Here is a 20788-nt window from a genome sequence, read left to right as displayed (position 1 = left end):
AATATTGAATATTATTTTACTTTTTTGTTGCACCATTATCGAATATTTTTTTTTAAATTGCACTCCAGACCTCTAGATGGCACTCGCTTGTTGTATATGTACCCCTGTCTTCCTCTACGAAACTCACGAGTTCTCGCGAGAGTTGTTTTTCCCCCTAAGCACCTCGCGCTCCTCCTTCCTCCCTCTTTCCGCCATATTGCAGAACCGGTAAGGCAGAAGCTTCATACGTTCATCATAAAATCCCTTTTATATCAAAGTCATCTTTGGTTGTTCCATGTATTTAATCACTGGATTTCCTTTATAAACAACATTAGAGTCTGGATTTGTGATTATTTTGGTTTAAAATGTCCGTATAAATCAGTATTTTGCCCGATAACTCTCAGGTCCTTCACACTGCTGGATAGTGAAGCGAAATTCTCAGTGCTGTTCTCCGGCAGTGATGGTGTATCAGCAGAAAGTGTGATATTTATCACTGCGGAGAGATTAAACTCTTTTTTTAGTGGTATTTATATTTTATTTGGAAGAACAGTCTGTTTAGAAGTCGCTAGCTAGCTTGAGAGCTAACCTTAATGGACTTAGCTTGTTAGCAAAAGCGGGGTTTTTATCAACAGCGTGTTCTGGCCTTATAAAATCTAAAAAAGTTGTCTCTTTCTTGGCGCTAATAAAACTAAAATGTCTACCTGAGCCATAAGAGTGGCGTTGAAAGTGTTATGTTGTTGCATCCGTGTGAATCCGATGTCAGCCAATCACCGAGCTGGATTTTACTCCTGTCATGAATATTTATAGCTTAATAAAGTCACGTGACTCAATATAAGATAATTAAGCTGCTGTGTGTTTTTCTATTTGCTGTGATGGAGCAGTGAGAACACTAGGACCTTTAGAGACAGCTGTATTCTTGGGTTCTTAAGAGAAAGTGTGGGTGCTCCATGGTTCTTTGGAGAACGCAGGGTTGTTCTGAGGGTTTTTTGGAGAATCTAGAGGTTTTTCAGAGAAGGTATGGGTGCTCCAGGGTGCTTCAGAGAAGGAAGAGGTTCTTCAGAGAAGGTATGGGTGCTCCAGGGTGCTTTAGAGAAGGTATGGGTGCTCCAGGGTGCTTTAGAGAAGGTATGGGTGCTCCAGGGTGCTTTAGAGAAGGTATGGGTGCTCCAGAATTATTGGCACCTGTCTTTAAAGTTGATGTGTGTAAATTGTCTGACTTGTGCAGCTGATGGAGATGCTGGAGATGTCCCAAGAAAAACTGTGCTGATTTTGTATTGATTATTTTTTTAAAATATGAATAATACCAAAAAAAAAAATCCACAGCATTCCCAAAGGTTTAACGCATTGCCTGTGTGTGTGTGGTGTTTTGCAGGCATCATGGTGCGCATGAACGTCCTCGCCGATGCGCTGAAATGCATCAACAACGCGGAGAAACGTGGCAAGCGCCAGGTTCTCATCAGGCCCTGCTCCAAGGTCATAGTGCGCTTCCTCACCGTCATGATGAAGCACGGTGAGCGAACATCAGCATCCGCACATCTCACCTCCCTGAACTGTTTAACCGTCTAACAACTTCAAACTAAAACTAACCATTAAAATATCCATCTGCTGTTAGCGCCAAAAGTATTGGCACCCTTCATGGAAATCGCTGTGAGAACGTTATTATATCAAACATAAACTGTCTTGTGGTGCTTTTGTGACGTTTTCTACAGATGTTTCGAACAGCGTCTCTCCTTTTATAGTTTTATGTTCGAGTGTGTTGAAATCTTACGAGGAGATCGTCGTCTCTGCTCAGTTTACACACAAATGTATAAAATGGTCACCTTTTTGGCTCTTAAGTGATTAGTTTCTCATTTGTGTATGTACAGTGTGTATAGATATGGATCAGAATATGTAATAGTTGCGTTAATTGGAGAACGAAAACACCATTAAAGCTAGACGACGTGGACCGGCTCGCTTCTGGACGCCTCTTATTGCGAATAACGTCAAAACCCCGATGAGATTCACGAACGTGAGGATTAACGCGTATCCGGATGGGATTAGTTTATCAGAGGGATGTCTGTAATAAACTCGTTTACAGTCTCCTCGCTGATAAAACTCTCGCATCCGAGCAGCGATAAGATGAGCGCGGGAAGGAGGAGCGAGGTTTCGACAGGTTGTTGTTTTTTTTCTATGTGGTCACATGATCACGCTCCGTTCGCAACGTGGAGACGAGGCGCTGGCTTTTATTTCAGTCTGGAGTGATTCCAGGTTCTAGGAACATTTTTAAAACATAATAAACGTATCATAAAGTATACAAGAAGCATCTATTCTTTATTTCAAGACTCGGGAAGTGTTTAATATCTGGAGAAGCGTCAGTGATGGACACGTTACGAGAATAAATAGAGCAGACTTAATTGAATAAATAGGCGAGACTTAAATGATCAGATGAGTGAAAAAACAGAAGATCTGTCGTTTTCTCGGAGGAGGGTGGAGAGAAACACGGACATGGCCGATCCGGACGAAATAAAATCTCCTGTCAGACAGGAAATGACCCCCAGAACCGCGTGTGCATTTAATCCCATGTGAATAAGGCTAAAGTGATGCTTTACAGCCCACAAGACTCTCCTTTAGCTATTCTAGTGGTCCAGGTGATGGATTTAAAATGCTGAGAACTACCAATTTATTCTTTTCATCTCTCTCTCGCTGTCTCTCTCTCTCTCTTTCTGTTCATCCAGGTTACATTGGCGAATTTGAGATCATCGATGATCACAGAGCCGGCAAAATCGTTGTGAACCTTACAGGCAGGCTTAACAAGGTGAGGGTTTTTAAAAAATTTTTTCTTTTTCCAAACGTAGCCGAGAGACGCGTCTCTGTGTGTGAAGTTTGTTCAGTTTTTCCTGTTGTACCTGACGCTTGTGTTGTGTTTACGGTCAGTGCGGCGTGATCAGCCCCAGGTTTGACGTGCAGCTGAAGGATTTGGAGAAGTGGCAGAACAATCTCCTTCCATCCAGACAGTTCGGGTGAGTGTGTTACCTGCTCGTGTGTGTGTGTGTGTTTTGGACACAACTTGGTCTTTTATCGATCCAGAAAAATGTAAATCTGCAAAATTTAACATGTTGCTCGATCCTGGATTAGATTATTATTATTATTTAGTTTGCTGTAAAATGCACCTGTATAAAAAATAAAATTATAGTAACTTTAATCTTGTCACTCCGTTTCTAATGCAAATTGTCACATACCTGAAACTCAGCGAATCTAAAAAAGAAAAAGGGGAGAAACAACGCAAGCTGAGAATGAATTTTAAACACCTGCTGCTTGTTGTGAGAAGCAACAGATTTGTCCTGAGACTTTAGACGAGACTGAACTCGTTTAATTTCACACACGCAGCCTGTCGGAAGTGATGCGACGTTTTCTTGGTAGAAATTTGACCCAGAGACGGATAAATTTTGCAGAAGCTTTAAAAAAGAAAAAAGAAAGCTTTAAACATCGTCCCTTGTTCCAGGTTTCTGCGCTGAACTGCTGTACGTACTGCAGCGAGGTGGCGTTTCTGTCTCGTACCTTTTTACCTCGTAGACAGAATAATGACGAATCTTTAGCGTCTGCGTCCCGCTGTGGTGAATTTAACGCGGAAACGTTTCGTAACGTGGATGTGCTCCCGAGTTAAGACGATATCTGATCTCCATCAGCTGGATCGGAATATCGGACGTGGAATAAGAAGAATTTGATGCTGTAACAGTCTGAAATATCCCTGAATCGCTTGTAGTGCAAACCTCTAACGTTACCATAGCAACAACAGTGAGTAGCTAGGCATGTTAATAGCTATGCACGTTTTCCTGAAGAGTAGAAAAGACGTCTTTAATAACCGAAGTAAAGTGCTTGTATTAGAAAATCAGTCCTTTTTTAAAAGCATACAAGCCAAGACTTGGGTTTCAGTATCAGGGAAGAAGTTTTTAAGAAGTTTAATTTTAAGTTTTTGGTGTTTTAAGTGTTTTTAGATCTCTGAACGTGCTTGTGATGAGCAGAATCACCGTGCAGTGGATTTGACCGGCTTTATCTTTTTAGATTTTTCCTTTTTTTCAGTCCCAGGAATTAGCTTCAGCTAGGAGCTCGGGCGATATCGCGTGTGTGTGTGTGTGTGTGTGTGTGTGTTGCCTTACAGGCAGCAGAGGGCTGTAAATATCAGCTCGCTCTCATGATAATGTATTTCGGTATCTGAGAGTTCCTGTTGATCTGAAAATTCACTCGGGGATACAGATCTGAGTCGAATCATGTCTGAGAATTAATCAAAATGGCGCCAGACTTGGATTTAAATACGACATGACATCGATATCGTGATGAATTATGTCACAGTAAGCTTTTCTAAGACGTCATGGATATCATTTCCTTTTATTAAATAAAAACAATTACAAACTATAAGCAGCTGATGTGATTGTTTTATTTTTTTTGTGAATGGTAAAATTAATTATTTTGAAACATTCTGTATAAAAGTAAACTGTTAAATTATTAAAGTTAACGCAGCACTACTGTAGTCGCTATACGTTTGTGAGCAAACCTTCACATCATGCCTTTGAGTATCGTGATGATATTTTTGATCATATCACTCGATCCTGCCTTAAAGGACGTTTCTTGTGCAGCTGGAGAATTGCGTATCTGATCTACAGCGATAAGATGGAGGTGTTTCTCACTTGCTCGGTTTAATAGTCGGATGTAATTACTTTGTCTGTATCTAATTTTCCTCGTGTCTTGTCATGTTAGCCAGATAACGTCTGGATACTGAATGTTCGTTACCTAAAATAAACAGCTTTTATAGTAAATAATCAACACTGTGGTGTGATGGAGCACTGGCACCTTCCTGAAGTTGATTAGTTTCCTAGAACAGCATGTCCCTGAGCACTTTATTCCTCTTGCGCCACAGCAACCATCTACCATAACGATCACGATTTTAATGTCTTTAAAAAAATGTTTCCTTCTAAGAAGTATAGGAAATGGCTGATGTGATCTACTACTTTTTACATATAAAATAAATTTTTTGTAGGTATTAAAGCATCATCGAATAGTTTTTTGTTTTTATTTTTCTTTCAACGCAGCGCTACTGTACTGGTGCGAGATTAACAAACCGATATTGTAATACGTATCATGTATCGTAGAAACGCTTTAGAGAGTCGTGATGTGAATTTTTTGACACATCGACCTCCGCTAACATGGAGACACAGCAACATGTCCTCTCCAGGCTTCTGTACTTTCATCATGACTCACTCGTGGTTGCGAGTCTCGGAGGTAAAACCAGGGCGAGCAGATCTCTCCCTCAATCCGGTTAAATGAATCCGGGTCTCAGGTGCTCATTTGGGATTAGGATTAAATCTGGATTTTGTCGTCGTATTTGGGATTTGTTAGGCAACAAAGCGGATTCCCGGGTCGGATTTCTTACAGAATGCTCTCAGAGAAACACAAACTGTGGAAGTGATGGGCGTGGCCTTGTCCAGCTTTATTTATAGCTTTTCCTCACGCGAACAAAAAGGTGTTCAGTTGAACGTTAGCATTAAACCCGTGATGTGTGTGTGTGTGTGTGTGTGTGCGTGCTGTTTTTTTTACTCGGAAGCAGTCAGGACTGGATTTTTATTCTTTTTTTTTTTATATAAATATCCGAACACGGCCGTCTGATCAGACGCATTTTACTGCTGCGTCCTGAATTGAAATGTGAATTTAGTTCTTCAGCCTGACCTTTTTTTTTTTTTTCTTTTCTTTTTCTTTTTTTATTTCCTCCCCTTAACAGACCACCGCCGTAGAAACTAATCGAATATCTGCGCGGCTGATTTAATATTCCGAGCGCATTCGCCATTACGTCTCGCTGCATTTTCCTTCTCCCGTCTACTTTCAGGGTTATTGATTCAATTGGTGCTGATTTACAGCAGTTTATTTCTTCATTTTCTGTTAAGTGCTTTTCATTGGCCGCTAAAATCGCTTGCTTTGATTTTTAACGACTCTCGGTGCGGAGTTAAAAGCAACAGCGGCTCGCGCTCGCTCGCTTTTCTGGAACTTTACCTCTATCTCTCTCTCTTTCTCATTTCACTAGTTTTCAGTAGGGCTGTTTTATTTATTTTATTTTTTTGCTGTTAATGGAGAAAATGTTTTGGGGTATTTTGTGTTTTATTAGTTTTCTTTTCAGAAGAAAAGTGGTGAAAGTGGTACAGCTTTAATTTTTTCTTCACTTATTCTTTCTTTCTGCAGGTTCATCGTTTTGACGACCTCGGCTGGCATCATGGACCATGAAGAGGCCAGACGAAAACACACAGGAGGCAAAATCCTAGGGTTCTTTTTCTAAACATGTGAAAGCACCAACCAATAAAAACCCATTTCCAATGGACCTGATGCTCATGTGTGTTTATTGATTTATTTTTAAAATCTTTTTTTTTTTCCCCCCAGACCATTAAGGAAGGAAATAAGACTCGAGCGTGTTTGTGCTTCATGTGTTCAGATTTCTGTTTATTACCCATAATGTGAACTTTTAATAAACTTAAAATAAGCAACACTCATAAAGCAACAACATCCTCTGAACAATTTCTGAATTTGTGAACACTTGTTTAAATACTTGTGTACATGTCTTGTTTTAATATGAATATTTATAAACTGGTTAAAACGTACTTGTCTTCTACACGTCAGGAAAATGGTTCTTTAGTGGTTCTTTGTGTAGTTTAAAGGTTCTTAGCTTTTTAAAAAGGTTATAAGGAGGAACTTGTTGCTTTATTTGCATCTCTTCGTTTCCTTCTTAGCTCAGAGGACATGACGATACGTCCTCACTCACTCACTGACTCACTTATTACACACTGAATAAACAGTTAACACGTTATTCGACGCGTACATCACACACTTATATACACACACTATACAAAACATCCCAGTTTCAAATGAGTCGTTCTCAGTAAGGCAACGAACCTGTTCCTTAACCCCTATGTAGGTATTTTTAACACTCCAGAATAAAGGTACGTCGTTAATCCTGTACTTTTCCTCATCACTGTCGTGGAGCCGTCAATATTCTGATAATCAGAATTTGGTGATTATTTTAATCAGTACTGAGTCATGCATGTAAACACTGCAATCTGATTACCCGATTCAGAGTAAGGTGATATTCCTATTCTCCAAATTCTGATTCTCATCCCTGGAATTTGTTACCTGTAAATGCCTGATTCAGAAAATCCACTGGAAGGAGATACATGCGTGTGTTCAGTCTGCAAGGAATTGTGGGTGCTAACAGATTCCTTGCTGTAGGCTAGCTATTTCGGAACGGCAATTCAGGCAAACTTACATCAACCAAACCATGTACACAGGAATATTCTGATTCCTGTACGCATAGAAACATCGTATTCGGAATACGGCTGCAACCCGAATACGGACCTTAAACAGAATATTGATGTGTGTGTAAACGTAGGTGCATCTATTGTTCCTTTCATACGCATCTTACCCGAGAAGGTCCACGTGGTGTAGCTTTAATTAGCTTTTAGAGTAAATGGGAAATTGTCAAAGGTCTAACAGCCTGTTCTTATGACTGCACTGACCTAAAGTAATGGCACCACTTTAAAGATAAACAGCATGGGAATGAATTTCATTAGTCACGGTTTCTAAACAGAATGACAACATAATTGAAAGTTTGAACATTTTGCTGGTCAGAAAGTCACCAAAATTTGAGAAAATATATTAAATAAACGCGTCTTATTCTACCACATGTATTAAATTCTTTACACACATTTATGCCTCATATTCTACAATTTTCATCATTTTTTTTCCTTGATCTAGAGTTCTCCTCTCTCCTCGTTCCTTAATTCTCGAGTGCATTTTAAGAGTTGGTACTTCTTGGTGTTTAAAGATGGTGACTTCGATGATTTTCAGGTTCATGGGGCTGAATGACGCAGGATCAGAGATGGCACTGGTCTCAGGATTGGGATCCGGCTCGAGTTTGGACTCCTGTAGGGTTCTAATGTAAAGTAAAATCTACTGAAACATTCATTTGTAAGCTGTTGAAGGGTTAACGGAGGGAATTAAATTCTCACGCAGGCGATTGGTGTAATAACTGTGTGATTATACTGGTTTTAATGGTGTTACTGGGTCTCTATTACAATGTCAAACCCATTTAAATAGCTAAAAATACTTAACCTTATGAAGAAGTGATGATAGTCTTTATACTCAGCAGTGTTTTGAAACGAGTTACAGGTTGTGTGATGAGAGAAGAGAGGTTTTCTTTGAGTTAATATAATTGTAACTTGTATATAGAGCATTTTCCTAACATGTGGTAGCTTAAGATTTAATGATAAATAAAGTAACAGAATGTATAAGGGATAAAATAAAAGATGAAATGAAAATGTAAATACACAGAAAGAGTGTAAGGAGATAAAGGACACAAATATAGAATAAGAAGTTTAAATATAAAAGTAATATTTAAAGATAAAAGTAATTTGTTAAAAAGCAAACAAGTACAATCATGAAATAAAAATATAAATGTTAAATATTTGTGGTTTTTACTTCATGCTGTAAAGCACTTTGCATTTTAAATGTATGAAAGGTGCTATATATTTATTTATTTATTTATTTAGTGAGTCAATCAAGAATAGACTGTTGTGTAGACTTTAAACCCAGACATCCACACCGGGGTGTGTGTGTGTGTGTGTGTGTGTGTGTGTGTGTGTGTGTGTGTGTGAGAGAGAGAGAGAGAGAGAACGCTGTGTTTCACTCTGAACTGAGGATTCTTTATTAAAGCGTCTGTTAAGGACACGACAAGCAGACTGCGGTTTTTGCACAAACCCACAGAGCAGACTTATTGAGCTCAGATCATGGAGTCACTGCGTTCCTCAGTGATGTAACTCTTTACTCAATCCTCTTTCAGTAAGAATTCTTCAGAAAGAATGAAGAGCTGATCTGAGATCTGTTTCCTCCTGTCTGACGTTCTCTCCATGGCTCAGCGGATGCGTTAAAGCTGATCCAGGAACACTGCGGTTCACCTGAGGTTCTGTGGAGAGCAAATGTAGTATTTCACACACTTGCTAGGTGTGATGCACTAGCTCAGAAGATATGACATCACACCTGAATGTCAGCCACGCCCTTTCCTCAGTCAGTCACGTGACCGCAAATAATACGTGACTGTGCAAAAAGTCTCAGTCCTCAGCTGACCTTCTCACTATATTCACTATCTGCACCATTCTGGGAGGTTTTTATATATTTTATATATTATATATATATACACACACACAGTATTTTTTGGACTTTGGTTTTATGATAATAAGAATTCGTTTTATTTACAGCACCTTTCTCACAGCCAAGGTCACAAAGTGAGGAGTTTAGTAAGTAAGAGTCGTAAGAGATTATTATAAGATGAATATATAGATATGTTTTGTCAGTTCATTTAAACCCTGTAAAGCACATTTTATATATAATATACAGCTCAGAGTGGCTCATAAATAAAACAGTGTGTTTGAGAGAGTAGAAAGAGCAATGAGCAATGCTCAAGGCTAAAATACACACAATAAAGATACAGATGAATGAATACGGGTTTGATAAAAAAAAAATAATAATAATGTAGCAATCTTAGACTTACTTTTAAACAAACATTTCATTTAAACTTTTTAATTCTGTAAATAACCAAAGTTAGGATATGTTTTTTTTTTAACTTCATTATGCACTGCAGTACCCGAGTGGATAAAGAATACCCATGATGCACTGTGTCATTTCAAGTTCACTCCTTAATAAGATTTGTTAAGAAATTTTTTATACTTATTTATTTGTTAGTACAATGATCTTAAGTGTTAGTTAGTGGTAATGGCTGGGTTTAGTGAGTGTATTAGAGCTGGAAATCCAAACTGTGGACATATAAGGCCATAGCTATACCCTCTATACGTACAGTACATGGCTATAAACCATTTGTGGTTCTTCTCTAAAAGTCTGAAGCACACAGTTGTACAGAATGTCTCTGTGTGCTATAGCATTACAGTTTCCCTTCACTGGAATTAAAATGTTCCAGCATGACAATGCCCCTGTGCACAAAGCGAGCTCCATGAAGACATGGTGTGTGAAGGTTGGAGTGGAAGAACTCGAGTGTCCTGCACAGAGCCCTGACCTCAACCCCACTGAACACCTTTGGGATGAACTGGAACACCGACTGAACCCCAGACCTCCTCGACATCCCAACATCAGCGCCTGATCTCACTAATGCTCTTGTAGCTGAATGAACACAAATCCCCACAGCCACGCTCCAACATCTAGTGGAAAGCTTCCCAGAAGAGTGGAGCTCATTATAACAGCAAACACACGGGAATAAATCAGGAATGAGATGTTCATCAAGCACATATGAGTGTAATGATCAGGGGAGCACATACTTTTGGTCATAGAGTGTATCATAACTCGTGCTTTTCCTCTAACTGGTGCATGAACTTCAAGATATTTCTACAGCACTTACCAGTGTGTAGCAGCAGGGGGCGATGGTGACCTACACCCTCACGCTGTCTGGCTGTAACCATCCATCTGTCTGAGGATATGACGTAATGGGTTAGGAAATAATAATAATAATAATAATAATAATAATCTCTATCCCTTATAGTTCATGTTACAGCGGTCTCTATTCCTTATAGTTCAAGTATTTCTCTGCAGTCTATAGTGGAAGAGCGATACACTGGCGTGAAAAAATATTCACACCCCTTCAGTTAGATTTAATTAAAATGGACTGTATTTGTTTTCAATCCACTGCTCTACATATAATATCCATAATAACCCTGTGATAAGAAATGTTCATAATCTCTGGAATGTTCAGACTCCAAACTCAGCTCAGGTGCATCCTGTTTACTCTAATGTCTCTGGAATTTGATTGAAATCGAGGTTTTCTGCCAAATCAGCAAGTTAAATAGAGTTAATTATATGAATTAAAAGGTATTGAAAAGATATAGTTCCAATTAGAACCCTTTTAGAAAGTGAGAAGAATCTTTAACTGTCCAAAGAACCTTTAAGGAGCCCTTATTTCTAAGAGAGTGAATCTGGACAAGAGTATTGAAGTATTTTTAAAGCTTATTGCTCACAGCATGCTCCAGCACTGTGAAATGAAAGAATTTTGAAACCACTAAGATGTATTCTAGCCTTAACATCGGGCCTGACTCATTAGCCTGGTGAAAAAGGGCCCCAAGGTCAGTCTAACAGAGCTTCAGAACAAATCTGCAGACATCTGAGCAACCACCGAATCATGACTTGTCAAAATCCAGCCTTTAGAGCCGAAGATGACAGTTCAGAGATGTTTCCAGGAAAAATGGGGAGAAACGCAGGGGCCGCAAAACTTGTAGAGCCATAAAGAAGCTGTGACTGATGCTGAAAGAGATTCGACAAAGTACTGAGTCTGATTTATTATGCAAATTAAAAATGTCAGGCTTTTTATTATTTATTTTTTCATATATTTGCAAAAAAAATTATCAAGATTTCTTGTAATTTCTACACACTAATGTTCAAACCAGTATATTACTTTACATGTCTATACTTTTACCTGTGTGGAATTCTGGGAAAATATTTAGAGTGCTAAAGATAAGACTGTATTCAAGTGCTCTTTACCGTATAGCTTCTGTAATACTGCTGAAATAACAGTAACACACACAGTATCGTTATGTTTAGAGCAAAAATTGGTGCTGAAATCATTTACATGAACCTCACTTTGCTCATTTTTCCATCTGTCATTGATTCCATTAGTTTATCATGCTAAGTTTTGCTAAGATTCTTTTGTTAGGATTATATTTAAGGAAATAAAAGGGTTAAAACAGCAGCATATCTAGTATTTTTACTTGTTATTAATATACAGTTTTGGGGAAAAATCTGTTTCAAAATAGAGCACAATGTGAGATTACTGTTAATTACCTGACATGGAGTTACTGTAAATTTGCGAGGTAAATTTTTTACAGTGACATATTTTTGGCTTTATTTTGGGTTATTGTGTGTAGCTCGATTAGCAGAAAATGTATTTTAAATAAAGTCTAAGAAAAACAAATCCAAAATGTCACAGGAAGATATCAGAGTACTTTCCAAATCCACTGGATATGTAATGTCTGGACTCAGGGTCCGATTGTTCTAGACTGTGCAGAATTATATACATTTGTGTAAAAAGATAGCCAGGTCTATCCTTTAACAATCCAACATTTCCTTTTTTGCTGTTCTTTCTGACCATTTTATCTGATTAAGTATCATTTTCACTTCAGGCACATTTTTCTCAAGAAGATAAGAAGAAAAAAAAGTTTAGATGAAGCTTCTTCACGAAGAGCGAAGAGGCATGAAACACATTATTGGCCCAGAAATAAAGGAAATCTGAGACGGAATATTGATGCATGCTGCATTTCTGCAGGGCTGAACGTGGTGGTAAATGATGATGGGACTGTTTGGAGAAAGTCACTGACTTGTAATGTAGCACAATGGTGGTTTGTATTAAATCCAGCCACCGTGTGTGCCTGGCGGCGTTACACTATGATAACTTCTGTAGCGAATATGAGAGATGTAATGTCAGCTGAAGACAGTAATCAGGTCCGGCCCATTGCCCTTGCTGGCTAAGTGCTTATTTTGATGGTTTTCTGCGTTTGCTTTTTAGGTTCATTGACACTGTGGTTCTGTGTGACTGGGTTTTCATAGAAAAGCTGATGGAGCATTACGTCATAACCTGACACTCAGAGGCACCTCCTGAATCCACCAGGTCAGATCTGGACTTGAGGACTTCGGACTAAATAGAGTTTATTTCATGCAGTTGTACAAGTTGTACTCATTTTTAATAGTCGACCAGAAACTTTAAAAAATTGTAGTCGACTAGTCATCTTTTCCATAGCTAAAGCAAAACTGTTTCAGGACATCACTATTTTTTATACTTTATACTTTACTATTATTTCTAGTGCAGATAAAAAAAAAATTAAATAAAATAAAAAAAAAACAGCCACACACAGGATACACGCTAAATTTGAGCATCAGTGCCTTTTTATGCTGCACTGCTAACAAGGAAAGTAAATAAATTGGTGCAATAAATGTGCACAAATAATACATTTGAGTATCACATTCACTATTTAAGAACAATTCTGGGACAAGCTGGTGTTTCAGCTGAAATCATTCAATAACTGAGCACACAGTGCAGTGCAGAATCTCCTTACAACTTAATGATGGATGGAGGATGTGATGTCTACAGGTTTTTCCATCATGTTTAACTCTGGTCTGAGGAATCTCACTGCTCTGACTGAGCGGGATCGGGCAGTGATGCGCAACCCGTGGCTCTGACACAGCTCTTCCACACAGCAGTGGTCATAAACCGAACTCTCTCTTCAACAGTGCACAGATCTTATTTAAATTTTATTCAGCTTTAAACAACAACAAAAACAATTGCAGGAGGAATTCTTTCAGGGGCGAGTGGGAGTGAGATAAAAAAATTCATGTACACTTATCTACACATCATGCTAAGTGATATCAAAGAGTTAACATTCCATTAAAGCAAAGATAATGAGACTTTTCCCAGTGCAGTTGAGTGTAGAGTTTACCATCTGCCTCGCTGTTTCTTCCACTGACTAGTCGACATCCATGCAGCGGTGACTAGTAAAAGTATTAGTTAGCTAGTCTGTGCAAGGCTTGCTTCAGATAATCCAAACTAAAACCCAAACTGGATGTATAGGTCACTACATAGAAGCCCATTTAATTCCCTGTGCGTGTGAATTTAGCTGTGATCGTGATGGTGGAAATGAGCCACCGCTTTTTCAACACCAGACTGCTGGTGCAGTGAACACTCGAGCTCAAAACATGTCAGTTATCATTTAGTGTTGCTAATTACATCATTAATCAAACCTCATGCTTTTTTGATTAAGCTAATATCCCCACTGCGTTAAACTAGTCACGCTACACAGCACTGAGGAAAACACAGAGCTTTACAGAGTGTCCTATAGGGCTACTAATAAAATGATCTTTTTTTCATATTTTCTAACAAATATAAGGGAGGTTTTCACTTACAGATGTTTTCTTCCATCAATCCGATCAGATCTGAGGCGACTGTGAACAGTTTGTGAGACGTTCTGTAGACCTCATGCTGTTAATCACTCTGTGCAACTGTGATCGAAATGCTGAAACTTCTTATCAGCACCGGACCTGTTTGGCATGTTGGTAATGATTTAGAGTCAAAACCAGCAAAAATCCACAACATCATCATCAAAAACTAGCAAAGACTTACGTTTCAATGCTCATCATCCAGGTCATCTGTGGTACTTTTCTTCTATTTCTCTTTTCTTTTTAGTAGAATGCACAGATAATCTTTTACATTTCTTTTTATCAGCATGTAAAGTTGTTGGTGCTGATGTTTACCAAGGCAATGAGCTCATCAATCTCTGCCAGATTAGGAGTAGTTGAGGTAGACTGAGGTAGTTGAGGTAGTTGAGGCACTGGTCTCTGTCACATTAGGGATAGTACACTGCAAATTTTACAGCACTTTAGTACATTTTAGCATTTCCACTCGCACCACTGATCTTTTTTCTGTTCCAATAAGCTTAAATTTTTTGTGTGTGCTTTGACATTTTTGCATATTTTAATTTAAAATAAAAATTGCATGCATGAAATCATTTGAAATTACAAGGAAGCAGGAAGCAGTTTTTATTCTGATTTTTTTGTCTTCATAATGCCATGTATCTTGGGAGATATAACAATAAACTTTTTTCCCACAGCACTGAAGAGTATCTTTTTGTTTAGCTTTAAAATAGACTATATAAAGTGGTTAAAAACAGATTCATATCTATAGAACAATAAGCATTTCTATACAATAAGTTTTTCTCACCCACTGCATGTTTTATGTTACTACATTTAAAGAATAAAATTACAAAACTCAAACCCTTTATTATTCATGGAGAGTGGTCATTTTCATGACTAGGCGTTTTTTGTGTCTATAAAAAATTTGTATGCATGAATTAAAATAGAAAAGCAATTAATATTACTCCTTTCTTACGAAAAATGGAAACTTTTCACATGGAAAACTCTCGCTGCTGCTGACGATGGCTCCACACAGACAGCCTGAAGTTACTGAGGATCTGAGGATGGAACCACTTAGAAACCATGAAGATAGCTTCAGGACTGCAATTGCTATGAACAGTTTTACACTCAAGTCTCCATCAGTGAATAGTTGATAACTTCATTAAAATAGACTTCATGTTAAACTGTAATGAATTTCCTGGTTACACAACTGCACTGTTTGTCCATGTAGTACACAGATATAGAAGAGAATTATTTATAATCGCACTATCAGGTGTCATCCAGATGAGGATGGGTTCCTTATTGAGTCTGGTTCCTCTCCAGGTTTCTTCCTCATATCGTTTCTGGGAGTTTTTTCTCACCACCGTCACCTCTGGCTCACTCATTAGGGATAAATTTATAAATTTAAAATTTATATTCTGAGTTTATTTATTTCTGTAAAGCTGCTTTGTGACAATGTTCATTGTTGAAAGCGTTACACAAATAAAATTGGACTTAATTGAATATAAACATTATATATATTTTATTCTGAGATTGAACTTTGTATCTCAATATGGCAATTTAAAATTAACATCTGTTATTAAAGTCTAAATGAAACTGAAAACATTTTAAAATAGAATTTTAAAACATATATATCAGCTCGCCATTAAGAGTCGAATGATCCGATTCACTGATCATTCGACTCAGCTCGCCATTAAGAGTCGACTCTTTAGGCTTCCAAACGGCTCTTTATTTATTTATTTATTTATTTATGGCATACTTTGATAAGTTATCCCCCCAATAAAATCTTACTTTTACTTAACCTTCAATAATAAAACAAAATAGCATTACTTTGTGTAAAATTTAAAAACATAGATGAACAATCAAAAATTATAGCTGATCGCCTTTTTTTATACACTTGACTACATACAAAACATCTTAAACTAGCCAAACAGCAGTGCATAAATTAAAATACATTCACTTCAAGAATAACTTCATTGCCTCCAAAAATAAATGAAAAAAAAGAGAGAGAAAAAGAACTCTGCTAATATAGGAGTCGACTCAACGTTCACTTCAAGGAGTCGACTCACTGATCCGACTCGCTCATGAACGACACACTACATCTCAGAGCAGCACTGTGTAATTCCTGACTCTGAGCTAACACTTAGCTAAGATGTGGTGGTATTTTATGGTCCTGTTACACCGATAACTGCTTCAGTTCAATAAAAAAAATCACAAATAGAGACAGGAAGATGTTAGCGAATTCTTTATGCTAGTTAGCATGAATAAAATACTAGCTAAGTAACAATACAGCACATTAAATAAAGATAAGGAGGCTATTATGTTAAAATGTTCTGTTAAAACGTAAAACAAGAGCTAGACAGGGAGAATGAGAGTCAGATTTAATATTATATCTTTATCTGAGCTATAAAAAAGCGTTAATTAGTAAATTATTCCTTGTGGAAATGTCATTAATCAGTTGAGTGGTTTTGACTAGCTTAGGGGCAAAAGGTAGCTAATTGTTTGACAAATTTCCGTGGATTTCAGTGCAAAATACACATATTTGATAATAAAATCACATGGAAAACACATATCAGATAATAAAAATGCACACAGTGAGAGTTTACACCATGTTTAGCTAGCTAGTTAGCTTTCTGCTATCTGTCACAGAGCTGTACACACAGTCGTGTGAGCCGAAATGGCGTCATCGACTAATTTGCATATTCATAGATTCCGTCGTGGTCATTTGCATATCAAATGGCAAGTCAGGGAAAATAAAGAAGGAAGATTTTTACTCAGACTATAATAAAATATAATAGAGTAGAGTTTTATCAGAACAGGAAGTAATCTATTCTTTCTTAAATAATTTCTTTCGTATACTAAGATGGCAGGGAAAGAAAAAAAAAATAATAATAATAATAACAAGACCTGCCAAAGCAACTCAACAAAAATATAATCTGCTCACAACCACATCACAGTAACGCTCAGCTACTGAGGAAGGAAAAGAGCTTTAATATAGAACTTATATAGAGGAACTAATCAGGGGAACACAAAACACGTGTGCAAAAAAAAAAAAAAAATACAGGAAGTGATTACAAACAGAAGAAGACATTCAAACTTGTGAGTGATGGCTCCCTCTGGAGGTCTGGGGGGAATTATCCATGATAGTTATGTCAGACTTCCACATTTACATATTAAGCATTTACAAGATATCATACTGTACTTTCTGTTAAGAAGCAGTGACAGTGTGTAGGCGTAAAAGTGAGTGGTCATGAAGGAAATGCTTTCCTCAGTTTTATTACTTGAAAACATCTCCAAGAAAAGAGTTTAAAACAAAGAACGCAGAAGTCCAAGGGCGAGATAAACACTGGTGATCAGTGATTGGTCATTGGGAAAGAATGGTGATCAGTGATTGGTAGTTGCAAAACACTAGTGATTAGTGATTGGTCATTGGGAAACACTAGTGATCAGTGATTGGTTTTTGGGAAGGAGTGGTGATCAGTGATTGGTCATTGGGAAACACTAGTGATCAGTGATTGGTCGTTGGGAAAGAGTGGTGATCAGATATTGGTAATTGGGAAACACTGGTGATCAGTGATTGGTCACTGGGAAAGAGCGGTGACCAGTGATTGGCTGTTGGGAAACACCGGTGATCAGTGATTGGTCACTGGGAAAGAGTGGTGACCAGTGATTGGCTGTTGGGAAACACTGGGGATCAGTGATTGGTCGCAAGCACAACACAGTCAGGTGTTGCACATGGTGATGAGTTGAGCGAACCTGCTCCCTCGACTCATATATCAGCAGCTGTGATGTGAGCCGTATCGAGTTCGAGGCAGTATGTTTGCTCAAATAGTTGCTAGGTTTGTCGCTAGGCTCATTTTTGAATTAAAGTAGCTAAAGGGAACTAAAAAGTCAACAAAATCTAGCAACAAAGTCTCTACGCAGCATTGGATAGACCTGCGCAGTGGTCTGGGAACTCTTTTCAGACAAAAGTAGTTACAATAGACTGAAAATGTCTCAATGTTAAAGTGGTCAGATGATGCCATAGACTCATTTACATGTTCACTGAGTCATCATGGTCATCTGCATATCAAATTACAAATCTTTCTTATAGAAAGAAGTCATGTTTGGTCATGGCATCACAAACTAACTTATTACACATTTACAAAACACTGTCCATAACTTAGATACAGAAAGAAGCCATGGTAGTTAGTAGTCATGAAATAAAATAAGGATATTTTTCCCTGTCTAGGTTGAGAACGTTTATTACTTCACATGAGAAAGTCAGTATCGTAAATGATCGCTTGCTCAAACATAAACGTTTGTAGCTGTGAGTTTGGCGTCATCCTACGCCGTCCTCCTATTGGTGGATTTTAGATGAGTGTCGTAACTCGACCTAAGAGTCCTTTTATGATGATGGATTTTTGTCTGCATCAGTGACTACTTCCTGTTCACCACTCCTCTGCTTGTTTTTTTATTTCCAGGAATAGCATCCAAACAGATAAAAATCTCCAAGAGCTAAAAAATCAGGAGTGCTCCAGGCTTTCAGACGGTTCTTGACAGACTCATCATTACTGATGGAGAATTTTAGCCTTAGAATGAAAGAAAGAGTTTAAGAGTGTAAAAACTTCTCAACTACACACACACACACAGGTTATTTAAATGCACTTATTACCTTCATGCGTGTCAGGCAGATTAGTGATTTCTTTCTGCGTTTTTTCCACATTAAGTTCCTTTTTCCACGATAGATTTAACTTTTCTCTTGGGTGTTAGCTGATGGTCTGAAATCAACAGTTTCTCTAGTCTTGTATTTTAGAAGTAATCCTGAATGTATTTTATGCATTCCTCAGCTTGTTTTATGGTTTTATTCACTATTACATCATAAGCACTGTTCGGATTTAATGTAAAGCTATTAATAAGATGCTCTGTGCATGTTTTAAGGCTCTGGAAAGCTTTATGGAAATGAACTTGGCCTGCTTTGCCTTGCAGAGGGCATGGTGAGGACAGCGGGGTCGACGCCAGTGCCAGTCACAGCGCCATATTGACAGCGCTAGCGTGACCGTGCCAGCTGATGAGTCAATTAGCATGATGGCAGCAGAAGGGCAGGAAACCCTACGGTTCACTTCAGTATGTACATCATGACCATCATCATCATCATCATCATCATCATTTATGAATGTGGCTTTTGATGGGAGCCAGGTGACATTTAACACCCACACACACACACACACACACACACACACACACACACACACACTGACAGAGACACGGAGCAGGTAGGTGTGAATGACTAGCAGGTGCAGGTTTCTACAGAGAGACTGTCTGGTCTGAGGTCTGGCCGATATTCTGATGTGGGAGTCTCTAAATGAGCAGCAGTGAGTCAGTATTCTGTGTCAGACGTGCGAATAAACAATTACACAGAGGTGACGAGCGCTTTCAGCAAACTTTCACAGCCCATCAGGACACGACGGCCGTTGAGGACTGTGACACACACTGAGAAGGTCATGTGAGGACAAGGCACGGAGACTGGAAGCATCAGTAGGGGTCCAAGCACTAAAGGTGCCTCCAGATGTCTTATAGAAAACAAGTTTGTATTAAAACCCTTGTTCAGTAAGTAAGTAGTGCTCCCTCTCACTAGGGGGCGCTAGAGTCTGTCATTTTGCCCCAAATGATCTCAGCAAAGATCCTGCAGCTCCACCTACTTCAGTTTTGAGAATATTTGTATAATATGCCAAATCTACTTCTAGGTCACAAAACTGGTGTCAGTAATTGGAAAGCCAAGTCTGTTACACTTTTCTGGCTGCAAGCTTCAGGATCTTGAAGGTTGCAATCTGATTGGCTCTCTGCACTTCTGTGTTTTATGTAATTTTCTATATCGGTCTTTGAGAGAAAAAATTCTGGATGACTTTTCACTTGCTTTCAGAGCAAGAAGAAAAAAACCCACAGTCTCACATCTTTACAAGTTACTCAAGTGCTGTTTTTTTATCTTTATGAAATTGGATTAACAAGACGTATAAGCTTAACACTTACGTGGTCTGTGGTTGGTTATTTTCAGTGTCAGTCAGATAGCTTCTTTCTGCAAAAGTAGGCGGATCTTGGGCGTGTGGCTTTTTAGAGAAATTAACTCACTCATGCTAAAGTGAATTAGTGTATTATGCGAGAGCTAATTGCATGAACTAGAATGTTTTTTGTCTAATCTTCACAACTTTTGTTTTGTCTGTTGTTTAATACTTAATTAAAAACATGGTGACATTTCTAACACCCTGCTAGTTGCTGCTAAGACTTAGGGTAAGTACGGATATGTGGGTATCTGCACGTGTAGTTCTCCGAAGTCCAGCCTGGGGGGCAGTAGTGGCTTTCCCATCACCACCCTCACAGCATTATGCTTCTCTCATTCTCCATCTGAAAGGCTTTAAGCTCCAATTAAGATTGGTCCAGATGATAGCAGAATTAGTATTGTGATACGCAGAGAGGGTTGAAGTGCACTTTTTTTTAAATTCAGTAATGCTGACCAAATGCTTCTGCTATCAAACAATCTGCCACCTGTTTTAGAGTCATCAATACATGTGCTGTAATCAAACAGCAATCAGGTGGAACTGAATAAGCACAATGTCCTCTGGAGGAGCCAGTTATTCTTTATATATTTACATATAACCCATAGATGAGCTTGTGAAGCTTCTGCCATGTTTAAGGTTAAAGTCTGTGCTGAACAGAGCTGCTTTATAGACATTAAATATTTAAAGCAAGGCTTTAAAAACAGTTTCAGCCCAGATCACTTTGAATACATAATGTTTTTTTTCTTATAAGTGCATACGCATTAACATACAGAATGAAGGACGTTTATAAGAAGAAGAAAAAA

General features: G+C 38.3%; 1 protein-coding gene across 1 annotated transcript; it reads left to right on the top strand.

Moving 5' to 3' along the window:
- Positions 1-57: 57 nt before the first annotated feature.
- On the top strand, positions 58-6322 carry rps15a (ribosomal protein S15a). The gene is made up of 5 exons (XM_026909842.3): positions 58-207; positions 1352-1489; positions 2694-2773; positions 2893-2978; positions 6187-6322. Exons 2-5 carry the CDS (start codon positions 1357-1359, stop codon positions 6278-6280), a joined length of 393 nt encoding a protein of 130 aa, XP_026765643.1. The 5' UTR covers positions 58-207; positions 1352-1356; the 3' UTR covers positions 6281-6322.
- The last annotated feature ends 14466 nt before the right edge of the window (positions 6323-20788 follow it).

This window comes from Pangasianodon hypophthalmus, chromosome 13, assembly GCF_027358585.1.
Source record: "Pangasianodon hypophthalmus isolate fPanHyp1 chromosome 13, fPanHyp1.pri, whole genome shotgun sequence".
Lineage (NCBI taxonomy): Eukaryota > Metazoa > Chordata > Actinopteri > Siluriformes > Pangasiidae > Pangasianodon > Pangasianodon hypophthalmus.
Note: the sequence above shows the minus strand (reverse complement) of the source record. Positions and strands in the feature narration are given on the sequence as shown.